At 39.8% G+C, this 26,833-nt stretch overlaps 4 protein-coding genes and 1 non-coding gene across 6 annotated transcripts; 4 read left to right on the top strand and 1 right to left on the bottom strand.

Annotated features, from left to right (window-relative positions):
* On the top strand, nucleotides 1-4,142 carry LOC140777575 (myosin-binding protein 7). The gene is made up of 3 exons (XM_073121781.1): nucleotides 1-2,068; nucleotides 3,574-3,620; nucleotides 3,714-4,142. The coding sequence occupies exons 1-3, from the start codon at nucleotides 719-721 to the stop codon at nucleotides 3,808-3,810; spliced, it is 1,494 nt and encodes a 497-aa protein (XP_072977882.1). The 5' UTR covers nucleotides 1-718; the 3' UTR covers nucleotides 3,811-4,142.
* A 279-nt stretch (nucleotides 4,143-4,421) lies between these two features.
* Nucleotides 4,422-7,469, top strand: LOC140777574 (arginine-specific demethylase JMJ22). Its single transcript, XM_073121780.1, has 2 exons — nucleotides 4,422-5,857; nucleotides 6,847-7,469. Exons 1-2 carry the CDS (start codon nucleotides 4,485-4,487, stop codon nucleotides 7,094-7,096), a joined length of 1,623 nt encoding a protein of 540 aa, XP_072977881.1. The 5' UTR covers nucleotides 4,422-4,484; the 3' UTR covers nucleotides 7,097-7,469.
* An 8,550-nt stretch (nucleotides 7,470-16,019) lies between these two features.
* Nucleotides 16,020-21,491, top strand: LOC140777407 (ABC transporter G family member 22-like). Its single transcript, XM_073121493.1, has 11 exons — nucleotides 16,020-16,187; nucleotides 17,105-17,506; nucleotides 17,691-17,761; nucleotides 18,078-18,313; nucleotides 18,630-18,785; nucleotides 19,017-19,200; nucleotides 19,306-19,614; nucleotides 19,854-20,141; nucleotides 20,280-20,564; nucleotides 20,677-20,784; nucleotides 20,942-21,491. Exons 2-11 carry the CDS (start codon nucleotides 17,107-17,109, stop codon nucleotides 21,161-21,163), a joined length of 2,259 nt encoding a protein of 752 aa, XP_072977594.1. The 5' UTR covers nucleotides 16,020-16,187; nucleotides 17,105-17,106; the 3' UTR covers nucleotides 21,164-21,491.
* A 289-nt stretch (nucleotides 21,492-21,780) lies between these two features.
* LOC140777408 (prolycopene isomerase, chloroplastic) lies at nucleotides 21,781-26,504 on the bottom strand. Of its 2 annotated transcripts, XR_012107016.1 has the most exons (14): nucleotides 25,806-26,504; nucleotides 25,478-25,684; nucleotides 25,281-25,380; nucleotides 25,040-25,122; nucleotides 24,830-24,886; nucleotides 24,600-24,752; nucleotides 24,409-24,487; nucleotides 24,000-24,148; nucleotides 23,766-23,900; nucleotides 23,483-23,596; nucleotides 22,959-23,069; nucleotides 22,737-22,845; nucleotides 22,257-22,380; nucleotides 21,781-22,119 (listed from the first exon to the last, which is right to left on the bottom strand). XR_012107016.1 is itself a non-coding variant. In XM_073121494.1 (13 exons), exons 1-13 carry the CDS (start codon nucleotides 26,193-26,195, stop codon nucleotides 22,307-22,309), a joined length of 1,761 nt encoding a protein of 586 aa, XP_072977595.1. In that variant the 5' UTR covers nucleotides 26,196-26,504; the 3' UTR covers nucleotides 21,781-22,306. The 2 variants fall into 2 exon arrangements, 1 of the variants encoding a protein (XP_072977595.1); XM_073121494.1 differs by having other exon boundaries at nucleotides 21,781-22,380.
* A 110-nt stretch (nucleotides 26,505-26,614) lies between these two features.
* LOC140780000 (U4 spliceosomal RNA) lies at nucleotides 26,615-26,771 on the top strand. Its single transcript, XR_012107445.1, has one exon. It is a non-coding gene; the product is annotated as a U4 spliceosomal RNA (small nuclear RNA).
* The last annotated feature ends 62 nt before the right edge of the window (nucleotides 26,772-26,833 follow it).

The following is a 26,833-nucleotide window of genomic DNA, read 5'->3' as shown; positions in this document are numbered from 1 at the left end:
CGGGTAAATCGTTTGACATTTTGATCATGCAACACATGCAAACCGTCCAACCGTCACGTACATGAACAGGCATATTGACGTGGGAGGTTTTAAAACGTTCAAATCGCGGGTGTTTCGGTATTAACGACGACGCGTTTTCTCCTTCCCCGTAGCGCCTGGTGCAACCTCGACCACCCCCCACCCCTTCTTCCTCTTCTCTTCTCTTCGAAACCTACGCCGTCGATCCATCCACCCTTCCGAAATCGAGGAAAATACTAATAAATAGCTCTATATTGTAATTAATGAATTTCTATTTGTACGTTTATTGCATTAAATACCAAATCAAGATGTTCGTAACAGACTGGCTGGAGTTGGGGGGCGGTGGAGGAAATCTTGATTTTATTTTTCCCATTTATTTTTATTTATTTGTATTTTGTTATCATCTCCTCCTCCTCCTCCTCCGCTGCTAGGGTTTCGAAAATTTCGAACCCTCCTCCCGCCTCGATTACCAAAAAAGATAATTCCTCGCTGTCATTCTCGCTGTCAATTCTCCCCTCCCTCTTTCCTTCCTTATCTCTCGCCCCCTCTCGATCTCCAAAGGGCGAGAATCGCTGCGGAAGAGGAAGAGGAGGAGGAGGAGGAGGAGACGGCAGAGCCAAGAGGCGGATCCAAGTGTGGAAGCAAAGGGTTGTTCGATAATTCTCCTTCTCCTTCTCTCTTGGATTCTCCCGAGCGATCCATGGATCCCGGCGAAGAACCCCCTCCTCTCCCGCTCTCTCTGCGGCGCACGTGCTCCTGCTCCTGCCTCTGTTGCGGCGCTCCTTCCTCCGCATGGCGCCGCTCCCTGAAGAGAAAGCTGCACAAGGAGCACGAGGACGATGATGACGATGACGTCGATGAGGAAGACGAGAAAGAAGAGAGGCGAATCGAGCCCGCGTTGTCGGTGGCCACGTCAGCCGTCGAAGGCGTGGCTCGGGTGGAGATCGAGAACGAGGCGGCTGCCCTTCGTGAGGCCCTGGGCAGTCACCAGCAGTCAATGCAGGACCTCTACTCCGAGCTGGAGGCGGAGCGCAATGCGGCCGCCACCGCCGCCAGCGAAGCCATGTCGATGATCCTCCGCCTCCAGCGCGAAAAGGCGGAGGCTTTGATGGACGCCCGCCAATTCAAACGCTTCGCGGAGGAGAAGATGGCCCACGACCAGCAGGAGATCGCCACTCTCGAAGACCTCCTCTTCAAGCGCGAGCAGGCTATCCAATCCCTCTCCTGCGAGGTTCAGGCTTACAAGTACCGCCTCCTCAGTTACGGAATTGTCGACTCCAACAATCCTAATCCACCATCCGAGCCCCAGACTCCCGAGGCAGGCGCCGGCAATGTCAACCAAAGCTTCGACCTACCGGCCTTCAACTACCCTCCATTAAGGTGTGTCATTCCGCCGGGCGATGTGGATTCCATGGATGACACCGCAGACAAGTATCCATTTGGGGAGACCCCGCGAGAACACTTCCAGAAGCTGGAGCAGCGCATCTATCAGCTTGAGAGGAACCCCAGCAGCAGCCGCTTCAGCAACGCCGTGGAGAAGGGAGTTGTCGGCCAATCCCCACGCCGTCCAAGGCATCTGAGGAAGTTCTCCACCGATAGCTATGGCTCTGGCTCCGGTCCTTTCCTGTTTCGGGGAGATCCAGTAATGGAATACAATAAGGGAGATGAATCCCCGGTGACATTGGACCGTGCATCTGATGGTGGCCGAAGGGATGACCTGAGCGATAGGGTGTACACAATCGACGCCGTGCATGGGGCGACTGTCGGGATGTGCGACGACTATGCAAGCACGCCTAGGGAGTCTGGAAGCAAGTGTGATGCAGGCAGAGTCGATGAGGAAGAGATAAAGAAGCTGTACATGAGGTTGCAAATGCTTGAGGCTGATAGAGAGTCCATGAGGCAGGCCATCATTTCTATGGGCACGGATAAAGCACAGATGGTGTTGCTGAAGGAGATTGCGCAGCAACTCTGTAAGGAGGTTGCACCTGAAAAGAAAGTTGTGAAAAGGGCATCTTTTATCAAGAAATTCTCTGCAATGTCTGTGATGAAGGTAATTTCTTTGGTACTGACGCTTGTTCCAACATCTCGATTAGACTACTAGACTAGAAAATGCGTTCACGATGAAAAAAAAAAAGCCTAATGGGTAATTCATGTCCTGTATTCTTTTTCTGTAGGCTATGCTTCTTTTAACTTCTAGTAAATAACAGAGGATATGAACAGTTGATTTGTTGTCAACCATAGATTTCTTGTTGATAAAAAATTTTAACCATCAAGAGAGTTGTGGAAGTATTTGTTAGACATGCAAATAACAAGTGTTACTTTCAGTTGCAGAGAAACTGAATTTAAAACAGAACTTTGGTGAAACTCTTTAATCTCTCTTTTGAGTGAATGCTAAGAAAGAAAGAATGCAAATTCTAATAAATTGCAATTCAAGTTTTCTGAATAATTTTCAAATGGAAACGCTCATCAGTAAATCACGATGTAAGTTAATCGCCTATTTCAAGTAGCATACGTATGGTAGCATCATTTAATTACGATGTTAGTTGTAGTAGGTGGTCTAATGAGTTGGTTACACTAGACGGATCTATAGCCTGTAAAAGGATTTGAGAAGTCTGGAAGCTCATTTCTGTGACTTGTGCATTCCAAGGACAACTTTTTTGTTAAATGGTAACCAGTATAGGATCTGAGTGTCTTAGATATGCATTAAAAAAATTGTACAACTAATCTCAATTCCTTGATTTTATTAGTTTATTGTTTATTGACCTTATTTTGTTACACTTAAGACAAACTCAGATTATCAAGCTTGTTTTGTATGTGCAATTACAAAACAGTATAATTGACTAGGCAATTACTCCATCTCATAATGTTGATATGTGTTAACATTGATTGATAATTCTTCCCTCTGTATGAAGTCTGATATATACTATGTTTGGATCTTTCTTGTCTGTCAGTATCTAGGAGTCTCAACTTTATCGTAGGCAGATGATGACTTCCTCCTATCGTTGCTAGGTTTTCTGATTGATTCGCTACTAGCATTTGAACTGTTGAGCTTTTGTGAAGTTAGATTGTTAATTTTGTTATATGCAATCTCTTTAGGATATATTAATTGCTATTTGTGAAAGATGTCTGGTAGTAATCGGGGTATCCCCAGGTATCTCAGCCATGATATATATATATATATATATATATATATATATATATATATATATATATATATATATATATATATATATTATACCCTACTACTATATAGACACTGCTTATTTCACTCAGTTTCAGCATTCTCTATGATCGTTTAGAATTTCCTCCATTAACTGTACATCATCTAGCGGTTATGTTATTTGCCTATATCTATCTATGTGTGCCTCTAGTAAACCTATTCGGACCCATGCATTGAGCCCTACCATAGATCAGCTTGGCAATTTTCACAGTGCTACCCAATTAAAGCTACGGGAAATGGTTTGGGTTCGCCTGAAGTGATATTTTCCTTAGTGTGTATATCAAATGTTTGCCTTAATTCTTGCTCTCTTTTTTTTTTTGCCTTTTTCTTCTCAGTGGATCACTTCAGTTGTTTTATGGAGAAAGAAGTCATCTCGAATCAAGTAAGTGTTGCATCTTGGCCAGTCGGTTGCATTTGTGTGTTGTTATTTCAATTTTCAGGGGCTCAATGATATTTCAAATGTTGCTTTGAACAGGTATCCTATTGGGCTATCAGGCAACAATGTTGGCTTATTGCTGCTTCTAGACAAGTCTACCCGTGCAAGGCATCGGAGATTTCTCACAAGAACATAATAGAGGATGGATGATAATGGTGCCAAAAGAGCTTCCTCTTCAACAATTATTTGCGATCTGAAATTGGTGTTCCTTTACATTTCCGATGGAAGAACTTGTTGCATCCTTGTGTGGATTCTCTTGCAGCATCGGAGTTGAAAGTTGGAAATACCATTGTTCATGTAATTTTATGTTTTCCTCTGCGACCCACCCCACTTAAAATATTCTTTGTATTGCCATCTAATAAAAGATGTCCACGTAAAAGGCAACTGAATTGGGTCATTGCTTGGTCTTTTTTGTTTTTGTTTTTGTTTTTCTATAAGCGAAGAAGATTGATCTTCAATGGTCTTCAATCTCCGGTTGTTTTTCTATAAGCGCTGAAGCAGTTGTAGTGATTTGCCTATCAAAACTACATTTCTTCCGCTATGTCAGCAGTGTTATTGTTGGTTGGGATTTAGTATCTTGTTGATGGATGTAGGCGGTTGGCCTCGACATGGCGCCTCCTCAAGGTAGTACTTTTTTACTAGGCTTAATCGGCCGGATAAACCACAAATTCTCTTTAGATAGTGGGCCAATTTCAGGAACTCTAGGCCCAGCCCGTTTAAGGCAATCCCTCTTGCAACCCTAATAAAACTACGATACAAATAAATCCATACAAAGCAAAACCTCGTCTCCGGCATCCTTCGAGATAGCAGATGCCGAGCGCTTTCCACAGTCTCATCTCTCCCATTCCCATCAAAAGGAAGCAGAAGAAGAATAATAAGAAGAAGAAGCAGCAGCAGCTTAACATTAACAAGAAGAGGAGAGCAATCGCCGGATCCAAACATGGATCATCTCCCACAACCCAATCTGTAGCACGCGTCGATGGACTGCAACGAGGCGAGTACGATGAATTCGAAGAAGAAGAAGAAGAAGAAGAATTAGGGTTTAAGCTCAAATCGTCGCCCTCGTCGGGGAATCACTTCATCCAACCCCTCGGCAACCTCCTCCTCCTAGACCCCTCCTCCAATATCCGCGACCCTGGCCTCGGCACCCTTCGTGTCCTCTCCGACGAGCTCCTCCTCGACGTCCTCGCCCTCCTCCGCGCGAGGGATTTGGGTGTCCTCTCCCTAGTGAGCAAATCCTTGTACGTCTTCTCCAGCCACGAGCCTCTTTGGCGAAATCTCGTCCTCGACGAATTTAAAGGCGACTTCTTTTTCACTGAGTCTTGGAGATCCACCTACATTTCCGCCGCTAAGCTTCTATGTAACCCTTTCCGTTCGGTTTCGGTGCCTTTCGTCCTCAACATCAGGAACTTCTACTCGGACTACCTCTTCCAGAGCTGGCTCTGCGCCAATATGGAGATGAAGCCCGAGTGGCTCCAGCGGGACAACATCCAGAGAAGGCGTGGGATCTCGATCGACGACTTCGTGACTTGTTTCGAGGAGCCCAACAAGCCGGTGCTGCTCGAGGGCTGCCTGGATAGCTGGCCGGCCATGCACAAGTGGAGCAGCGAGCACCTGCTCCGAGTTTGCGGTGACGTCCAGTTCTCCGTGGGGCCTGTGCAGATGACGATCGAGCGATACTTCCAGTACGCCGACGCCACTAAGGAGGAACGGCCGCTCTATCTCTTCGACTCCAAGTTTGCGGAGAAGGTGCCCGAGCTGGATTCTGACTACGAAGTTCCCATATACTTCAGGGAGGATCTCTTTTCTGTTCTGGGCAACGAAAGGCCCGACTATCGGTGGATCATCATTGGGCCGGCTGGGTCAGGCTCGTCCTTCCATGTCGACCCAAATTCTACATCTGCCTGGAATGCGGTGATCAAGGGATCGAAGAAGTGGGTGATGTTTCCACCAGAGGTTGTTCCGCCCGGCGTCCACCCGAGTCCTGATGGGGCTGAGGTTGCCTGCCCTGTATCCATCATGGAGTGGTTCATGAACTTCTATGGAGCATGTAGGACATCGAAAACGAGACCTATAGAATGTGTAAGCATGGCAGGCGAGGTGGTCTTTGTGCCCAATGGGTGGTGGCATTTGGTGATCAACCTCGAGGACTCCATTGCTATTACTCAGAACTATGTGAGCAGGTGAGTTTTTCTATACTTGCTGTATTGACAACTTCTAAAGTTATGTTGTTGTCTAGTGAAAATGAAAATGATCGATAGAACTTTCTATCTGTTATTCTGATGAATATTATTAACAGATAGAGTAAACTTCCACATTTTCCTTGTTCCACGGAACGAGGTGCAACTTTGCTGTACTATGCACCTATGTCTTTCTTTGGCACTTATGCGGTGTTTATATCTTCTCCAAAAGTCAGGACCTTTTCTGTATATTCAAATTGAGATTACATCTTACATTATTCATATATTGCAATCTACTGGAACATATGGTAGAATGTTGTCCTTATCTAAACGGAACCGTTAAACCATTTTTCCCTTGGTCGTGTTAATCTTGTAACCAATCTCTTGTACAATATGTGGTATCGCTGCCTCTTGAAGAAGACGAACCAGCATTATTATCTTGCTAACTAATTTTGAAGAAGAATTTTGTAAATGCTGTCTTACTTAAGCATCTGTTTCATTCTCGCATTATAGGTTAGTTGGTTCAAAATCATACTGTTTTCTAGTGTGTGTGACTATGTCATGCAGTCGACTAGTACTGCATCTATTTTCCTTGAATTGTGTGTGTGTGTGTGTGTGTGACTATGTCATGCAGTCGACTAGTACTGCATCTATTTTCCTTGAATTGTGCGACATAATTTGTACAAGAGACATTTATGGACTGCATGTACTACATCCATTTTCCTTGCGTGCAACATAATTTGTATAAGAGATATTTGTGGACTGCATGTACTACATCCATTTTACTTCAATTGTGCAACATAGTTTGTATAAGAGATATTCATGGACTGCATGTACTACATCCATATTCCTTGAACTGTGCGACACTGTTTGTATAGGAGATATTTATCACTACATGTATATCTCGACTTAATTTTGAGTGACGCTTCCATGTTGAGTATCTAGCATTTGGTTGTTGTGCTGATTACAGTTTTCGATGCTTTCTCTTATAGGAGGAACTTATTGAATGTTTTGGATTTCCTCGGTAGACCTAATGCAAGTGAGCTTGTCTCTGGTACTGAAGATAGGGTCAACCTATATGAGAAATTCAGGAGTGCCATTGATGCTGCTTTTCCTGGAACAATTAATCAGCTGGAATTCGAAGCCCAGCAGAAGATGACCCAGAAGAAAAGGCTGACTTTCTGGGAATCTGTCACTGATGCCAACACGGGAGGATTCAAGTTTTCTTTTGGAGACAGTTAACAGCTGAGACGTGAAGGAAGTGGAACTCTTCCGAAATCTTCTTTAACATCTTTTTACTAAGTTCCACAGGAATGTGATTCTTCTCATGTATGAACCAGCATATTAGTAAGAAAAGAATTTCTCATCTGTTAGTTTTCATCTCTCAGAGATATTTAATGTTCTGATACATAGTGGCACAAGGGTTTAGCCGACTGTATTGCATTTTGATGGCTTCAAACTAAAAATTACCATCACTCCTTGACCTTTGTTAGCAGATAATAGATGCTATTTTGTACCAATAGCTTTTCTAGTTGCAACGTTCCATTAGTCTTTATTAACAGTAAGTTTTTATTGAAACCATTGAGCCTGATCATCACAATGAAATTTGTGAATATTCCACTTTTGTCTTATTTTTTCGGCAATAGGCAATCCCCTGTTTCATTGAAACATTAAAACAGTCATCCAAACTACAACTAGAACATATGAAGACACATTCATCGTGCTTAGCAGCATCGCATATCCCCCTAACATTATATCACAACTGTAAACAAAAAAAATAGCAAACAAACTAGGGGTATCACCAAGAAACACAAAACAAAACCCACCAATGCTTATCCAACAACATCCACCACACAGTATCAAAATACACCTACATGCAATGTAAACAGGAAACAGTCCAAAAGAAGATCTAAACAAGTAGCAACAGTAACTAGCACTTTCAAATTAGTCCAGAATCTCCAAATCCATATGTTGAACCATTTTCCTCGCTTTCTTTGTCACTTCCTCTCCCTACAGCCCTGCCTAACAAAGGAACAACAAGGTTACTTTGTGTTGAATATCTTTCCGGATTCTAGATTTATCAGTCAAAATTTGGCTATTTCTTTTCAACCACACATTCCAATCAAAGTCGCAACACAAATAACAAGCCATTTATTTATCTCCTTTCTGGACCTCATAGAACAAAACCAATCCCTGGCATGCTTAGGTCCAGCGCCAAGACCCACCGTAGATATAACCCTTTTAGCAATTTACTGAACAAATTTGCATCTCACAAAAAGGTGATCTATTGATTCCTCCTTAAAACAAAAGACACAAGTAGTATTTTCACTCCACCATTGTCTTTTAAAATTGTCTTTTATTAAAATTTTGTTCTGACACATCAATCACAAGAAAACCCACACTTTCAACAGCACCTTTAACTTCCAAATTTTTGGAAGAGAATGAAAATGATTCCACCATGATTTAGGAATCTATATAAAGATTTAACTGTATATACTCCATTGCTTGCAAGCCTTACTTTATTCTATCTTCATTTTGCTGTAGCTCAGTTAGGTTTTTTTGGTACTTTAGGTTCCACATATTCCCATTCCACATATCTCTAACAGTTACCTTATCATCCCAAGCAATAGCAAAACGACTTGGAAAGTTGGTTGCCATAGTATAATCACTGCACCAAATGTCTTGCCAAAACCTTAGTTTTTCATCCATATGAACCTCCAAAGCAGGACTTGCTTTAAAAGATTTTATTGGTGTGCAACACACCTTTCCAAAAGGTGAAATTCTATTAGAGCTGGTAATCTGGAAAAAAAAAACTCAGCCTTTACCCTTCTATAGTACTTTTGCATTACAACATCAGCTCACAAATTATTCTTAGATTGGAGCAACCTCTACCACCACTTAGCCAGTAGAGCTCTATTCATGTCTGTAAAATCAAGAAGCCCTATCCCTCCCAGTTTTTGCTCTTACAAACTTTTTTCCACTTTACTAAAGCATATCCTTTCCTCGTCTCCTCATTGCCTCTCCACAAGAAGTTTCTTCTCAATTTGTCAATTTTTGACTTAACCCACTTTAGTACTCAGTACTGAATTTATACGCACTATTCTTCCCCCTAAATTGAATAAATTTTTTCCCAACCCGCAAGCCATTTATTTATTTTATCAATGACTGAAAGTCAATCACACTTTCTCAGCTTACTATCATAGAGTGGAAGCCTAAGATACTTTGTTGGTAACTCCTCAACTTTGCAATTTAATAAGTTCGCAAACTTCTCCATACCTTATCTCTTCCCTAAATAAACAAACAAACATTTATTGAAATTGATCTTAAGCTTGACACTGCTTTAAAACAATAAAGATTAAATTTTAGCACTCCCACTTCATGTTCATCAACCTTTAAAAAGATCAGGGTATCATCAGTATATTGTAAATTATAACTCCCTTCGACTTAACATCATTGTCCAAACATGTCAATAAACCAACTATCTTAGCCTGATCAATCATCAAGCAAAGCCTATCAACAATCAACACGAATAAATAAGGAGACAGCGGATCTCCTTGTCTTGGGTCCGTCAGACATCTAAAGTACTTACCGTCTGTCCGACATCTAAAGTACTTGCCCAACTCCCCATTAAAAAGGACAAATGAGTACCTAGTTGTAACTACCAACATCACCCAATTTATCTATTTTTAGAAAATCTTCTCCACTTCAGCGCATCTAAAAGAAAATCACACTTTAACTTTATTATAGGCCTTTTCAAAATTCACCTTTAATAGTAACCCCTCTTCTTTAGACTTTTTAATCCCAAAAATAATCTCATGCACACAAACCATACTGTCCAAAATGTATCCCTGTTTGATAAAAACACTATGGTATTCTTCAATCAAATCCCCTATCACCTTCCATAGCCTAAAAGTTAAAACTTTAATAACAATCTTATAACTACAATTTAATAGGCTGATAGGTATATACTGTTCTATCTTTTCAGTTCCACTATTCTTTAGAATTAGTACTAACGTCGCATAGTTCAGTCTATACAGACCACCATGATCATCATACAGGCCCCTGAATATTCTCATCAAATAATCTTTGATCAACTCCCAGAATTTATGATAGAACTTCACGGTAAAGTCATCAGGCCTCGGAGCCTTATTATCAGCCATTTCGTTCACAGCTTGCAAGATCTCAGGCCCTATGAGGCTTTCCTAGATTTATCCTGTCATTCTCTCCTAGTTTGTATGGTTCCCAAACTTGCTTCATCATCTACAGCTTTTAACGATTCTAAATCTTAGTTTTTTATATTCTTGCTCCAACCTCTCAAACCTTGATGCACTTTTTTTATTTTTGAAAACCAAATATCCAAGGCTGAACTCCCTTAGGAGAGTGTCACCACTTTTTCACTAGATCTTCAAACTCCTATTTACAGATCCAGCAGTGTTTTAGTCTGAAGATATTTTTTTTTTGTTCAATCTTACTTGTATCTACCAATAGAGGAATATGATTAGAGAAAATTCTAGATGGTGCTATAACAGCTGATCTAGAGAACATCTAGTCATCGTCATTTGTTACAATGACTCTATCTAGGAGCTAACACATGTTGCTTCCTCATATTATGCCAAGTAAATTTCTTGCCCTATCACCCTATTAAATCTTTTCATTTCTCTACTACCAGAGGTTTTTTCTTGTTTTTTTGTATATCTAGTTGCATTAAAGTCAATACTAATATTCCTCCTTTCCCCTTTCCATTTCTTTAGATGAATCATTCCCTCTCACAAAATCTTTTTTTCTGCCCAAGTTTGAGGTCCATACACAATTATCAACACCTAATCCTCATCTTTGTCTTTCTTCTGACATGCATAGCCATTGAATACCTATGTTGCACACAGTCCAGCACCTCCAGGATGTTTTCATTTATACCCATCAGCATCCCTCCAGAAAGCCCAGAGGCCGGTAGATAATCTCAAAAGGTTATTCGACCCCCTCTCAGACTTTTAAGCATATAGTCACTCATGACCTCCTTTGTTTCCTGCAAGCGAAAAAAATTCTAGATACTCTCGGCTAATTATCTCCTTGACTCTTCTCTTTTTTTCACTGCCCCTCAAACCTCTAATGTTCAGGGTATCACCTTTGCTTTCTTCTGCAAAAAAGACTCAATATATTTTTCTGCTCTATCCCTATTGAGGGTTTTCAAAATTTTCAAATTTTCCTCTTGCTCTCTCAAGGAGCTTCCCAAAAATACTCCACACATATTTGTAGAAATTTTGCTTAGACATTGCATAAATGGATTATTTTCAGAAAATTATGAGAAACTTAGACACTTTATAAAGGATCATTACCTGGGTTAGTTCTCCTTTTTGCTTGTTCCAAAGTTTTTGTCCTCCCAGCTTCAGCAATTCTATCATGTACCTTTTGCTCCTGAACCCCTATTTCCTAATGCTTCTCTTTGTAGGAATTTTTGGTGATGAACTCTGTTTTTTCCTCATGTACTTTTTAATTTCTGGACCTTGTGCTTGTAGTGGCTCTGCCTCCAAAGCATTTTCCTATGAATATAATGTCATTTGCCACTCCTGATTTTTCTCATTGAGCCACTTTTGTTCCAGCATCTCCTCTTCAATATAATTCTCTTCCTTCTCAGTCAACTTTAGGTAGTTTCCTCCATGTTTCTTGCTACTTTGATCGGGACTATATATAGATTTTTTTTTCCTCATCCACTGGTACACTTTCTCTGGTTCAGTTATTTTTTATCCGAACACTCTAATTCACAGGAAAGTCAAATTATGCCTTCAATGATCATCATTATTCTAACTGGAATGTTAGCAATATCCTTAACAAGGACTCTTAACTGAGCATACTTCAAGTATATCTTCTTACTAGTTTGTTCATCCACCATAACCTTAAAATGAATGTAATCCCAACATTGTAAAGGAATACTTGAGATTCTAACGCATACTGGTTCCTTCTTCCACCATCTTGGAATACTTTCGCCATGTTGAGAAACTCATTATCAGTATCCCAATATCAATTTCTCGCAACCTCAAAACCTCCTCCATCCTCTGCACAGAAGAGAAGTCCACCAGATATTCCTTTTGTGAAATTGTACGAGCTCGCCAGTCGTGGCCCTGAGACCACATGGAATCCGTTACCAGCTCCAAGTTGTTTGTAGATATCCATCCTTGAGTCAAGATAACCACAATACAGAATTTCGGACTGAATTCATTTTTGCGCATCTCCTCCGAGGCCCGCAACATTTACCATCACCCATGAAATTTTGGGTTTCTTGCCCCATTCTGTAGTCTCTCGCCCGTTCCCAAAATTTTCGTACTTATAGCGCAGGACGCTATTCCGACAGTGCACCGCCCAGTGATGGCGACCACTGCACCTAAAACACCTTCCGGACCCTCGATCTTCCAAGATGGTGGTGAAACCCTCGGTCTCCTCTCCTTTCTCAGTTTTTCTTCCGATTGACCAAACCCTAACAATGCCTCTTTGTACAACAATTTGCTACTCTCACTATTCTCAAAAACCAGATATACTCTCTCCATAATGATCCTGAAGAGATGTGGATGCTTTGTATCCTCTGTCCCGTGTGAGAGTGACTGGTCCTTTCTCAAAGAAAATTTCAATCACCGCTTTCTCGGATGCGCGTCTTGACTCCGCCCATGGATCCGGATGATCGGACTCTGGTCGATTCCGAGCCGTTCGCTGGGCCGACCTATGAGCCGGATCCTGAAAATTGCCAGACAGAGTCGCAGAGCCCATTTTCTTGATTAGAACAACTTTCCACTTTTTTCATTGCTTTACAAAGTTGATTGTCATTCCGATATCCTGTTACACATGCATGAAAAATTCCTCCACTTGTTATGAACCATTTTGTTTGAACCGATAAGAAGTGGATGATGATGATGCTATTGACTTTTATCAGCAGGAGCAGTTCACCTAATAGAGTTCTGGGCTATGTTAAAATTGATATCAATGTACAGTTGCAGAGGTGAGAAGGCTGAGCAGAAGAAGTATATCTATTGCTTCATTTAATCATTGTAAAATGTACCGGAGGACAGTAATCTTATGAGTAGATCTTTCTTCATACCTTTTTTTCGTAGCGTGTGTTTGTCGTTATTAAACCAAATTAAAACAAGTGTATTATCTCACTATATATGGAATTTCTTTGATTTTGCTATATAAGATGGAATTCTGTTTTTTATAGTTTATTATCGTGCTCGTATACACAGTAATTTGTACAGACTAAGAACTGTGATATGTGCATACGATGCTTGTGATTGCATGTATTGTTTATGCTTCTTTTATACATCACCATCTTACCCTGAATGACATGCTCAATAGCTTCAATTTACGGATTTTCGAACCACAATATCTTCTCCTCTTGGTGCACAATTTCCTTGTATCATCCGAAGGGCCTACCTAGGTTGATTAATGTAAACATGATGATCAGGATTGGACAATATAGGGACAGTTGTCCAGGACGTGGCACATTTGTTGGCATGATTAAATCTTTCTGCTCACACAATATCAGGTCAGTAAAGGATAAATTGCTTCTAGTACTATGTTTACGACTTCTGAGTTCCTTCTTAAATATTTTCTTAATAAATCTTCTTCAATGTGCATTGTGCAACAGACTTTGTGAACTGAATCTTCCTCTCTTTTTTTTTCTTTTTTTTTTTAAATTTAAGAAAAAGAAAGAAAAAAAATAGAAACCGTACTTTCCAATCTGTGAGGTATACAAAAGAGTTCGCTAACTGTTCAGAAGGTTGCTGCTGATGGACCATTAAATTTTGATTGCTGCAAATATTTGTCAGCACATTTAGCTACTTCCTTTTCCAAGTTGTGCAATATTATTAATGTGCACCAGTGGAAATGTACACTTGTATGTTAGTCCATTATTGTGCTCCATATCAGCGAATAGCCCTTTAGAATTCTGTACACCTCCAAACCGTCTTCAAGCCATAGAAGTCCAGACAGATACAAGGATTATGACAATCAAGGTTGTCGTCATCAGATTAACTGGCAATCTGCTACCTGAAAGCTCTTTTTCAACAACTTTTTCCTTCTTTTGAGAAGCGCGATGAGCGTCGTTCCTAGTTTTGGGGAAATGGTGAATTGAATAATTAAATGACATTTAAGGCTGACAAATAAATTATGCTGCAGGCAGGAGGATTATTTGCACTGTGTGAGCTTAATTTGGATGGAGCAGTGTCAGTGCTGCAAATCCAAGCTAATACGCTGCTTGTCTCCATCTTGTTCCCTTGTCAGAAGGTTGATATCAAATCTAACTGAAGATCTCATTGTGCAATACATCATCCTCAGCCTATGAAATATATATATGTATGCTATTGCCAGAAAATTAATTTGCATGGTTTTGTGAAGATTAACAGAGAACTCTACTTTTTTGCTTTTCCAGGTATTTGAAAAGTTGTAGTTTGTATTCTTACATCAGACAGTGAAGCTCAAACAGCTACCTTTCACTCGCTGAGGAAATCAACCGCGTGTCCGCTAGAAATTCAATAGTGGGATAAGTTTACCTGTCTTTATCTTGATTGGTGGACCCGAATTAAATGACGGAGTCGCAATTTGAGTCCCACCATTTGAACCATGTTATGGTGGTCTGAAGATTCTACGTACCTAAGGTGTAACAAAGCGTCACACTGACGTAATATATGGCGTAATATACTATGAGGCTTCGTTAATTCCAAGAGATACTCCGTAAAAGGAAATAAAGTTCTTAGTGTATATATATATATATGTGTGTGTATGTATGTATATCATGCAACATGGACGTACACGTACAAGTAATTATATACTTCATATGTTACAGCAGAAATAGGTGGTGGACAGAAATTAAAAGCAATTAATTGCTGAAAGAAAGGACAAGAAAAGGTACGAGTTTATTTATTATTTCAAGTGTTATGTGACACCAATGTGTACGATGAGTATGAGAAATCATTTCCAATGTTTGTGAGCATTAAAAAAAAAACAAAAGAATCCTCAGAAGAGCACTTTGCTCTGTTGAAGAGTCTCTTTTGCAAGTACGGATAAGGTTGGTTAATTAGATTAATGTCCCATGTTCAGGTGAAGAGATTTGTGTTTTGGGTGGGGATGGGCGTCGGCGTCGGCGTGGGCCAATCCACCCACCCCCTTATTCTATTTCTCAATTAGCTATGGAAGTGTGAATGGAGAGCAAGGACTGCTGTCGGCCATCCAAAGAGTCACTAAGAAAATAGTACTATAGATAGACGTCAGTACAGACTTTACTTTTGGCCAATTGAAGCCTAACTAGACTACTAGATCGATGTCCATGGTGCGTGCTTCATAATCTACATGTGTAAACACAACTATACCTCAGACGAATTAATGCTGATAACATATATTTCATGTCATGAGAGATTGCTACATCTGAAATTAAACTAGCATCAACTGGGCTTAGTTTCTTTGATGGCAAATTTCGTCTGTCATGATAGCCATCTCTGCTTGATTAAGTTCCGGTATCATGTTTATTTGTGATCTTATTATTATTATTATTATTAGTTTGTCTTGTTTTAATCGTGTTCCTGGTCGTTGAGTAACCCATTAGTTGTGTCTACATCAGACAGAGATCAATCACGAAGCCATCACTCTAAGCTACCCTAATTATTGCATAATATCAACAAAAGTGTGGGCTGAGAGGAACCATTCTGTTACAATATCCTTTCAGCATGTGCCTCCCCTTCTTTAATTAGTTCCATATTTATCGGACTCTTTTACCTTTTAATTAACTAGCTATTGTATATCCATGTTGGTACTAATCAATATTTAAGGCACATTTGCACGTACCATCCATAATATATATATATATATATATATATATATAGTATTAATTTAACTGATACAATTATAAAAAGCTGAGTTAATATCAGAGGTATTTTTTAAATAAAAAAAACGTAAACATCAGAGGTACCATACGAGAGGAGAAGAAGTTAACACACATACAGATAGTCTCACGTGTGACAAAAAAGCGAGGGGGGTGGAGGGCAGGCGGGAACTTGGAATTATACTAGGGGCATTTGCGTAAACATAACACTGGAGTTCCCTCGAGCACACGACGTCGTGAAGCTAAATTGTGTAGGAGGTGGCATCTTTATAACGGGAGGGAGGGAGGGACCGAGGAGGGAGGGAAGGAGCAACCACATTAATTGGTGGCACTGAGGTGGCCTTTCATTTCTCCATCCATCACCTTTCATTCATTTCTCTTCTTCTTCTTCTTCTTCTTCTTCTTCTTCTTCTTCTTCAGCCTGTGATCACTAGTCCTAATTATTTTCTTCTCCGTCTCCCCCCACATGCTAAGGTGCGTACTAATCTAACAACCTCTTCTCCTTAATTATAATATTTAAATCGTATTCCCTTATATATTTTAACTACCTCATTTTACTTCTTTTTTTTCCCTTTATAATAATTAGTTGTTGCCACGCACCATGTATAGCAACACAGAAATTAAAGAGACTAAGTTGGCGACTTGGTCGCCCTCTTTCTGTTTTTTTTTTTAAAAAAAAAAATTAATTTCTATTTTCGTATACTGCCTATTATCCTCGGCTCATTCAGAAATAAAATTAGTCGATAGTTTGTTTGTTGCACCTTCATTAATTATTCACAGGTTGATCTCATTGTGAAAGTAAAGAAAAGTTTACAAAAGAAAAATGATTTGAGTCTATCTTTTGTAAATCGATACCACAGTGGAAAAATCTTGAAAAAAAGTTTCAGTGATAACTATATGGAGATATCGAATCTAGGCATTTTGGAAGTCCAATTCATGAAATTGGATAGAACTAGAGATTGAATTACCCGATATTCAGTTACAACAGATGCATCACCGCGAGTAGATCGCTCTCTCTCTCTCTCTCTCTCTCTCTCTCTCTCTCTCTCTCTCTCTCTCTACAAGAAAGCATCGGCATCATGGACTGTATGTGGGGCACGTGCTGGTGGTTAGATCGATGCATAGTTTTTTTTTTCTCTTTTCTTATATTCAGAAGCCTCTAGTGATTCTCAAGTCTAAAGGGAAGGGTGGATCGTCTACTTGCTTTGAAATATAAAAGAAGAAGAAGAAAAAGTATTAGAGAGAAATTAAAGAGGGTCTAGCTATGAACCATTCTAGTGCTTATCTTCTTAATTTTAAGCAATTAGTATCAGAGCTGGAAATTAATTTCCTTCGCCTTGGAGTACTGCTAACACATTAATGTTTTAATTTGGCAATTTTGATTGATATAGGTATGGATTCAACAGCAGCAGGAGGAGGGGTCAGTGGAATGAGCAGGACAAAGTCGGAGCAATTGGAAACGGTGGGTTCAGCAGCAACGCAGTCCCTGAGCCGCACTGCATCTGCTGAGACTGTAGTGAGCATGGAGATGAACAATGGAACACAGTCCTCCTTATCTCGCAAGTCGAGCTTTGGGAAGAAATTGGGGAGCTCTCCCGGGAAGAAAGGGAGCCACCAACATATAAGGAAGTCGAGGAGTGCACAGCTGAAGCTTGACTTGGAGGAAGTCAGCAGCGGCGCAGCCCTCAGCCGAGCCTCCAGTGCCAGCTTAGGATTCTCCTTCTCTTTCACTGGCTTCACCGCTCCTCCTGAAGATATTATTGCTCAGGATGCATTCAGCGACGGTGAAAGTCGTAAGCCCATGATCCCCTCAAGATTAATTACATAAGATAATTAATCAGAGAACAATGTAAAACACTAGTTAAAAGTTAAAAAAAAAAAAAAAAAAACTCAAACAGCTAATCACATATTTTCTTTACATACTTTTCTGTTTGATTCTAATGATATGGGACAACTAACTACATGTCATGCATGCAGCAATAGATCCTGAATCTGGCATCACACGGAAAAGGCTAATCACAGAACCAACCTTGCCAATTTATCTCAAGGTAATCATCAAGCGTTAGAGGTACTATCTTTAATTTCCTGCAATGGATTAACTTTTTATCGTTTCATTTGTCAAACAAATTGACATGAAAGAGCTATTCCAGATGATAAATATTTTTGTTCTACTACTAGCCTGATGATGGTCAGACCATGGACTGATGACTAGTACTGTAGTAGATGTTACTGTCTCTTCAACACTAGTCTTAGACTTGCAATTGATCTCCTTCTCAGAAAAGTTTGGCAAGACAAAACACGATATCTTGCTAACAAACAGCTGATGGAAGAATAATTAATATTGTTCTGTCATGGATCTTGCAGTTTACAGAGGTTAAGTTCAAAGTCATCCTGAAAGGCGTATCCACTACCACTGAAAAAGATATACTTACTGGAATCTCAGGTTCGGCAAATCCTGGTGAGGTGGTGGCTTTAATGGGACCTTCTGGAAGTGGTAAAACAACTCTTCTCAGCATCCTTGGCGGAAGAATTAGTGGCAACACGGTTGAAGGTTCTGTAACTTACAATGATGAGCCATATAACAAGTCTCTAAAGCGCAGGTAATTGCCAAATCGAAAAAATTATTAAATAAGCCCATTTTTTTGCTTTACTTTTCAAGGAAGTTATTTAGAGGGCATAACCACTTGTTTCTATATATCCAAGTAAGTAGGGAAAAGAAGAGCAGTATCTGACACTGAAATTTGCTTTAGTAGTAGTCTATGATTGCTCTCTTTTGTGGGTTATTTTGATACTTTGATCAGTGTAATGGAGATGCAAACCATTCTACTTGGGCATTGCTAATGGAAATATTATTACTTATAAATCAAAGCAATCTATATATATATATTAAAGAGTATGTCATCATATACTTGGCAGGATAGGGTTCGTCACCCAGGATGATGTTCTGTTTGCACATCTTACTGTGAGAGAGACATTAACTTATGCAGCTCTTCTTCGACTTCCCAAGACAATGACAAAGAAGCAGAAGGAAGAAAAGGCCATGGATGTCATCTATGAACTAGGGCTTGAGAGGTATAAATGATATTCACATCATTGGTTGGCAGTTTTTTTGAATATTTTTTCTTAGAAATCATCAGTTATATATAGAAGATCGAGGAAACATGTTTCTAAAAGGTGGGCTTTGAATGATAGGAGATAGCTATATATCCCTCTGCCATCAGTTTTTTTTTTTTTTTTTTATTGAATTAAATGATCGATGCTTTTAGATCTTAACAAATTATTGGTTTATATGTCCTTGCAAAGGTGCCAAGACACGATGATAGGAGGATCTTTCGTGCGAGGAGTTTCAGGTGGCGAGAGGAAAAGAGTATGCATTGGGAATGAGATTATAATCAACCCTTCTTTGTTATTTCTTGATGAGCCCACTTCTGGCTTGGATTCAACTACTGCAATAAGAATAGTTCAGGTGTTGCATGAGATAGCTGAGGTAAGCTAAGGCAGCATAACCATAACCTAAGAACACGCAGTCCTAGTCTTCTCTACGTAGTGTTTTGAGTCAGCTAGTTTATTTGAAATTTTGACCTTATGTCAGGCGGGGAAGACAGTGGTAACTACAATTCATCAGCCTTCTAGCAGACTCTTTCATAAGTTTGATAAATTGATCCTTCTTGGTAAAGGAAGTTTGTTATACTTCGGGAAGGCATCAGAAGCCATGGTTTATTTTCAATCCATTGGATGTTCTCCACTGATTGCCATGAATCCAGCAGAGTTTCTGCTAGATCTTGCGAATGGCAATATTAATGAGGTTTCCGTACCCTCAGAGTTGGAAGACAGAGTGCAGACAGAGAATTTAGCAAGTGACACGCGGAATGAAAAGCCATCTCCAAAAGATGTGCATGAGGTAGGTAACTACACATTTCTGTTTAAGCCTAATTAATTATGAAGTGTGTGTATATATATATATATATATAATATGCACTATCATTAGTTTAGTGATCTCTGAATTGCAGGTGCTGATCATTTCAGCAAAGTTCTTGAATAAAGGGATTTTATATATACACATACAATATACTAAGCTAATAATATTGGAAAATATTTCAGAAAAAAAACACTGATGCTTGATGAAAATTAATGCAACAGTACCTGGTGGAGGCCTATGAGACTCGAGTTGCGGACAAAGAGAAGAGAAAACTTATTGTGCCCCTGCTTATCAGTGAAGATCTCAAGGCAACGGTGTCATCACCAAAGAGAGAATGGGGAGCAAGCTGGTGGCAGCAGTACTCCATTCTATTCTGTAGAGGACTCAAGGAAAGGCGGCATGATTACTTGAGCTGGATGAGAATCATCCAAGTCATCGCAACAGCAGTAATCCTTGGCTTACTCTGGTGGCATTCTGGCACTAGCACCCAAAAGGGTCTGCAAGATCAGGTACAATTAACAAACATTTAGTCTATCTCTTCTCCTCGAGCAAATGCAAATATTTTTCCATTCCAAGTGTACTGCAAGTAATTAAGATCAGATGGGAAAGTCATTAGCTGCGTGCATGATATGGTTTATCTTCTGCAGGCAGGCTTGCTGTTCTTCATTTCTGTCTTCTGGGGATTCTTCCCTGTATTCACAGCAATCTTCACGTTTCCTCAAGAAAGAGCCATGTTGAACAAGGAACGAGCAGTCGACATGTACAAACTGAGTGCATACTTCATGGCCAGGACAACCAGCGATTTGCCACTAGACCTCTTCCTACCCATTATATTTCTGCTCATCGTTTACTTCATGGCAGGATTAAGGCAGAGAAGCGAATCCTTCTTCCTCAGCATGCTTATTGTCTTCCTCAGCATCATCGCTGCTCAGGTACACATGCATCTCCATTTGTCTTTGAGGCATGCAGAAGCAGTTATGCATATGTTAATTGGTCATTGTACAGTGACAGTATATGACATATATGTATGCGTGTGATCATCAGGGACTAGGATTAGCAATTGGGGCTACTCTGATGGACGTCAAGAAAGCAACAACTCTAGCTTCTGTCACAATAATGACCTTCATGCTCACAGGCGGCTTCTTTGTCAAGGTACGTAATAAGGTAGCTTCAGTGGCAACGTACGTACCCGTGTCTGTCTCATCTATTTGTGATATATCATCATAATCACACACACACACACACACACACACATATATATATATATATGGAGAATTAATTTATATATTCTCTACTCATTAAATTGCAGAGCGTTCCTTTTTTCATATCGTGGATCCGCTACCTATCCTTCAATTACCACACCTACAGACTCCTATTGAAGGTGCAGTACGGTCATGCACCACCGGCTTTAGGCGTCACTCATCTTGATAACGGCGTTAGAGAAGTCGTCGCCTTGATTGCTATGGTTTTCGGTTACCGCCTGTTAGCATACATTTCCTTGAGAAGGGTGAAGCTTCGGACGGGCGCTTGACCATTCATCTGACCGATTTTATCTCACTAAGCCACTCAGCCTCTCTCTACCCCAAAGGGATGGATACGTTGGATACTTACAAAGCTATATAATAATTAACTTGAAAGAAAAAAGAAAAAGGAAAAGACCATCTATCCAATCTCCTTCCACAAGTTGTCATTAATGTCATAATTAGACATGCATGCACCCACGGACTAGAGTTCGTGCGCATACTTTTTCTAGCAAGGAGGCAAAAACTGTTGTTTTAATATTTTTGTAGTGTAGGGTGGTATCTTCGACTTGATTGTAAAGCTTATCGGTCTTATTATTATTATTATTATTATTATTATTATGTAGAGAGGATTTAAGGTCTTGCCCTACATACGACATAACAACAACTACAAACAAGCTGCTGTGACAGACAGCAGATACAAAAGCTAGCCAGCCAGCAGGTCTCACAGACTCACAGTTCATGTTATCGTCAAAGATGGTCTTCGTTCTTCACTTAACAGGGCAAGGCATTGTTAGCTGAACTACTACAGTACAAAGTGACCATGCTAGGAAGAAAAAAAATAATAACTCACCAATATTAAACACAACTAACTGTAATTGCCTTCGACCAATGGGGTGAGTATCACTAATTACCAATAGAATCATGAATTTTATTATGTACAGAGAGCAGAGCTGTTACTTACGAGGAAAAGAATGCCTATTTGCACAGTAAGTACAACATAAAGTTTTCTTGTTATCAGATGATGACACATGTTATACAACTCCTGAAGGCCCGGTAAAGCTAACTTGGGGGTTATAAAATATCATAATTACAAGAGCACAATTCGTGCTCGGAAAATAGACCTAATAATTCCTAGTATGTGATAAATGACATGAATCCCGTGGCTGTATAAATAACTCCCATGTCATAGATCAACATGGAATTTACTGACCTTTGACTCTCTGCGATGACAATACCAGAAGACCTAACAACAAAACATATTTAGCAGTTTTCAACATGGCCATCATATACTAAAATAATTAATTACGATGAACATTAACAGCAACCTCTAAAAAGTCACCATTTAAGAAGGTGGATCATAAGTAAGATGCCAGTGCTCACCATCATCTGAGAAATATATATGTCTACTGGAGAAACTCTTTAACATTTTCTTATGCCATTGTCCTCAACCACCCAAGCAGCCGAAGAAGAGCAGCATCTAAAATGGGGGATCTTTTTTCAAGACCTGGAATCAGATAAATAATCCAAAACAAAATTATATTCTCTAGTAATCATCTACTTGGCCATCAGTTCCCATTGAACTGACAGCTAACAATCTATAGAAACTTCATACAACTTTTCATGTTGATACAGATGAAAGTCTATTTCACAGAAAAAGTAAAGAGTTCAAACCTTGGCATGATTTAGATGGTAGATTACAAATGTTATCTGTTACCATACAAGTTCTAGGCATTTTTTCCCCCTTCTGTTAATTTAGTAGTAGAAAAAAAATCTTATTATATTACCAATATCTGTTATCATATAAGTTCCAAGCATTTTGTTTCCATTCTGGCCATTAAAAAGTAGAAAAAATTTGATTACCAATATCTGCAGCGACTCTATGTGCACACATGATTCCTGAAAAAGCTACAGCGATGACCCCTTGTCCAGGAAAACAACTGTCTCCAACACAATAGAGACCGTCTATAGCCTGCAAGTCCCATAACACTGATCAGTATAGTGAACCTTCTATCCATACAAAGTTTTGTAGTATTACTTCTCTCAGGAAAATTATTATACTGGTCATCACTTGAATTTACTTACCGTTGTATTGAAGGGCATTGCCACTAAACCTTTTGGTATACCACGTGGCATTGGTCCATATGTGCCATCATCACGAGCAAGATATCTACGATGAGTTTTTGGGGTGCCTATCTGTCATTACCAGTTATACCATCATTAGATTCTAACAACGGCAACAATCTAAGACTAGATATTCAGGAATAAGATATCAACAACTTTGAATAAGAAATCATAACTTTACTATTCAATCAGAACACATACAATGAATGTACCGATCTGGGTGAAATACAGAAGGTTCCTTTTCTGATCTCATCTAATGAAATGTTTGTCTTGTTTTTGTATTCAGCATGTATGAAATGATTAGGCTGGGTTGGAATGCATCTGAATATTTCATATAACTTATTTTCAGAATGAATGACGATCAAAGCAGATAATGACTTCACATTTGCCATGTTGCAACTTTAACAGGAAATCAAGAACAGTAACATCAACACTCTTGACTAATTAAATATTCTTTTGTACTTTGATGTGAATGAGTTAGGTACCTCTTTAAGAACTATGGAGCTTTGAAGACCTGGAAAGAGTTTATTTTCAAGCCTCCTTATGATTTCATCAGCCACAAGCACCTTTTTCTTCTCATAATTTTCCCTACCAACACCCTAGTCCAATCAGTAAGTAGAATCTTTCATCAGTATGAAAGATCAAGCTCCCAATGAAAAGCTGATAATTGTTAAAGTACTACAAATAGCATATTTAATAAAATGTTCATCTATGAAAAGCTGATAATTGTTAAAGACTTAAAGTACTACACAATTTACAGTTTTTCACCTCCCAATCTTCTATGCTGGATGTTGTGAAAATATGAAGAATATGATGCCCTTCTGGAGCCAAGGATGAATCAAGAATAGTAGGGATACTCAAAAAAATGCTTCCATAAGGCTCTTCTAACTTTGCCCAGTCATCCTGCATATACCATGATAGTTAACAAATGAGCTTGTGCCTTTCATTACTAGTTTTCTCTTTCATACTTGATTCACTAAACAGTAGGAGGCTTCCAAGTACCTCAAGAACGAAATGATGGCAATCAGTACCAGCAGGCAAAATTGAGGCCTTGACTCCCATGTGAATAGAAAGGAAGGATGGTGCCTTAACATAATTCTTCTGAAAGTTTTTCTCCTCTTCCGGAAGATCTTCCACTTTCACAAGCTTCCCTGTAAGTTTTAATAACTGTTAATTAATGAACTCCATTGAGAAGCAAAGGATGTATCACATAGCTGAACAATTTACAAACACGAAGCTTACAGAGAAAGAACTTACAAAGAATAAGCATTAACATTAAAGTGACCAAGAAAGTGAAGAAATAAAGTCACAGGCAGATTAAATTTAATATAATGCACCAGAAAGTTTAAGAAGACCGAACAACGCCTATGCCAAATGAGAGTAAAATTTTAATGTCTGATAGAAACATTACCAAATGTATCCCATCTTGTGGCATTTGATATCACTGTTCTGGCAAAGAACTCCTTTCCATCTGAAAGCCTCACCCCTACCTATCAGAAATGAAGAGAGACATGTTAGCATCACCTTTAATGTCCATTTCAATTTACAACAATTATTCACCAAAAAAATAAATAATGATTGACCTATATAAGATGCACTCACAGCTCTTCCATGCTGAAGAATTACATTAGTCACATTTGCCTTGTAACGTATCTCACTACCCTTATCAACCAGGCCAGTCGCCAAAGACTTTGCAATACCACCAACACCACCGACTGGATAATTGATCCCTCCAAAATGTCTATCACACAAAACCTGTTGTGATTCAAGAAAAAGATAACTGGTGAAAAATTTGAAGCCAGAGAAATCAAACTGTTCTTAAGGAAACTCACCATGCTTGCATTGATCATTGGTGTCTGCAAGGCATTGACTGTGCTTACAATGAAACACTACAGAGACAGCATCACAAAAAAAATTGATTCCCGAGTTCAATGAGTACTTTTTGGAAACAGATGAACTTTAAGAAAAATATATCTTCCAAAAAATAAGGAAATTTCTCGTATAGTGTTCAAACAAAGCAATAATTCACATCATCTTCACACCTCAGCATCTATGAAGGACAGTAACTGTGGATCTCTTATGAATTTCCGAGCTATGTTTCCAGCATTCTGTGGCAGATAATAAGCTGCAGGAAGAGAAGAATCATCTTCAGGGGAAAAAAAGATGAAATTGACAGAAAGCTCTTTGACTTCCATTATAACAACTTAATAGAAAGTCAGACATATAAGAGATCATTGTTATATCTATGTGCTTATGATTCTGTAGTAAGTGAAGATATATTACCCAGAGTCAAGCACTCCACAGGCTTCTTGAAGAATTGCCCAAAAAGGTATAAAGGTTCCTCCAATGACTTTAACTCCAGTGAGTTTAGTGCGTTGAAGATCTGTCCATACATAATTCAAATAAAAATAGAGAAAAGCATTAACAAAAGAACAAGGGCACGTTCGTCGAAATTATGGTAATATAGCATCCACACCTACCTTCCAACACTCGCCATAGAACTTAAGGATACCTTCTTTTTCATGCGGAAACTTACTAATAAGTTCTGTAATGAACTCATCGTATTCTCTATGCACACGAACAGAGAGGTCACCTGGTAGATGGAAGTGAACAGTAGTAGGATCAGGTACTACCTGCATCTTGTAGCCTACTGCTGCCAATGATTGTGTAATCAAATTGAGGTTGCCCTGAGACATGGAAAAAAGAAATTAACAAAGGGGCAAAAAGTGCCAAAGAAGTTAAGAAAAAATAAAAAAAATAATAACAACATAAGTTTGGATAAAGCATTATCGGAAAGGGGTAGCTGACCTTGTCACTAAAACCAAACATGACGGAGGAACCAACGTCAAAGGTGAAGCCGTCCCGTTCGTAGTAGCCGGAGCTACCCCCAGGGATGACATACTTCTCCAAGACAAGAACCCTAGCCCCTTTTGCCGCAAGCTGCGTTCCCGCCACTAGCCCCCCGATGCCCGACCCGATCACTATCGCGTCGTAGTCGTTGTCCTCTCTCCTCTGTCTTCGTATTCTCTCTGAGGTAGAATTTTCCACGCCCAAGACTGACCTCGGACTTCTTCGGATCCTCACAGACAATAAGCTCGCACCTCCCCTCCTCCTCGCCGTCGGGAAGGCACTCCGGCCTAAAAGGGTCCGGGAGGGAGCAAGATATGACGAGGGCAATTGAAAGCCTAATTGGAGCATGGTTGAAGTTGGTCAAGATGGAGTCTCTCTCAGCTCGCGGCTTCGCTCCTTTCCGATTTGGAGATGGATGGAAGGTTGCCTTGCCTTGGTGAGACTTAAACGTGTTCGTTGCTTCAAGTAATAATTAGTGCGGATCTGTTAGCGTTCAAATCCGGGTGATTAGGAGAGGGATGAGACAAATTTTGGTAATCTGGAGACTGGAGGTGCAGATGGGGTTGGTGGTCTGGTGGGAGTGGAAGTGGAAGTGGTGGAAGTGGAAGACGTTTGGTCTATGGATTTTCTAATCCAGTTCTATTACATCGGTTGAGGTCACTCACTCGATCACCGTAGGCCTTATCTTGATAGTCCCACATCGCTGGGTAGACAAATGGGACGACCTGTCACTCTATAAGTTACGAAGCCTATGCAGGAGTTAAGTCATCTTTGCGCTTGGGGCAATGACGCAGCTAGTGAGGTTATAACCGAGGCGCGTCAATTGCTGGTTGAAAACTATTTCCAAACCCCCTCTTAGGCGTGGGTTTACCCCAGCGCCTCTGAGAATTTCTGGAAGGGCTCCCTCTAATACAGGGTAAAGCCCTATAAATCTTTAATTTCTTAAATTTCTTCGAGAGACTTCTCAAATTTTATATTTTTGTTTC

This window comes from Typha angustifolia, chromosome 15 (genome assembly GCF_048772165.1).
Source record: "Typha angustifolia cultivar Huaian chromosome 15, ASM4877216v1, whole genome shotgun sequence".
In the NCBI taxonomy this organism is placed as follows: domain Eukaryota; kingdom Viridiplantae; phylum Streptophyta; class Magnoliopsida; order Poales; family Typhaceae; genus Typha; species Typha angustifolia.
This window is presented reverse-complemented; position numbering and strand designations above follow the sequence as displayed.

Bases quoted from the DNA above. Each gene is read 5' to 3' on its own strand.
- LOC140777407 (XM_073121493.1), top strand. From the start codon at position 17,107: ATGGATTCAACAGCAGCAGGAGGAGGGGTCAGTGGAATGAGCAGGACA. The intron at 17,507-17,690 runs GTAAGCCCATGA...TCATGCATGCAG, and splicing joins ATTCAGCGACGGTGAAAGTC to CAATAGATCCTGAATCTGGC. The intron at 19,201-19,305 runs GTAAGCTAAGGC...ACCTTATGTCAG, and splicing joins TGTTGCATGAGATAGCTGAG to GCGGGGAAGACAGTGGTAAC.
- LOC140777574 (XM_073121780.1), top strand. From the start codon at position 4,485: ATGCCGAGCGCTTTCCACAGTCTCATCTCTCCCATTCCCATCAAAAGG. The intron at 5,858-6,846 runs GTGAGTTTTTCT...TTTCTCTTATAG, and splicing joins ACTCAGAACTATGTGAGCAG to GAGGAACTTATTGAATGTTT.
- LOC140777575 (XM_073121781.1), top strand. From the start codon at position 719: ATGGATCCCGGCGAAGAACCCCCTCCTCTCCCGCTCTCTCTGCGGCGC. The intron at 2,069-3,573 runs GTAATTTCTTTG...TTTTCTTCTCAG, and splicing joins CTGCAATGTCTGTGATGAAG to TGGATCACTTCAGTTGTTTT. The intron at 3,621-3,713 runs GTAAGTGTTGCA...TGCTTTGAACAG, and splicing joins AAGAAGTCATCTCGAATCAA to GTATCCTATTGGGCTATCAG.
- LOC140777408 (XM_073121494.1), bottom strand. From the start codon at position 26,195: ATGCTCCAATTAGGCTTTCAATTGCCCTCGTCATATCTTGCTCCCTCC. The intron at 23,597-23,765 runs GTGAAAAACTGT...TGATTGGACTAG, and splicing joins CCAGCATAGAAGATTGGGAG to GGTGTTGGTAGGGAAAATTA. The intron at 23,070-23,482 runs GTACCTAACTCA...TGGTAATGACAG, and splicing joins GCTCCATAGTTCTTAAAGAG to ATAGGCACCCCAAAAACTCA.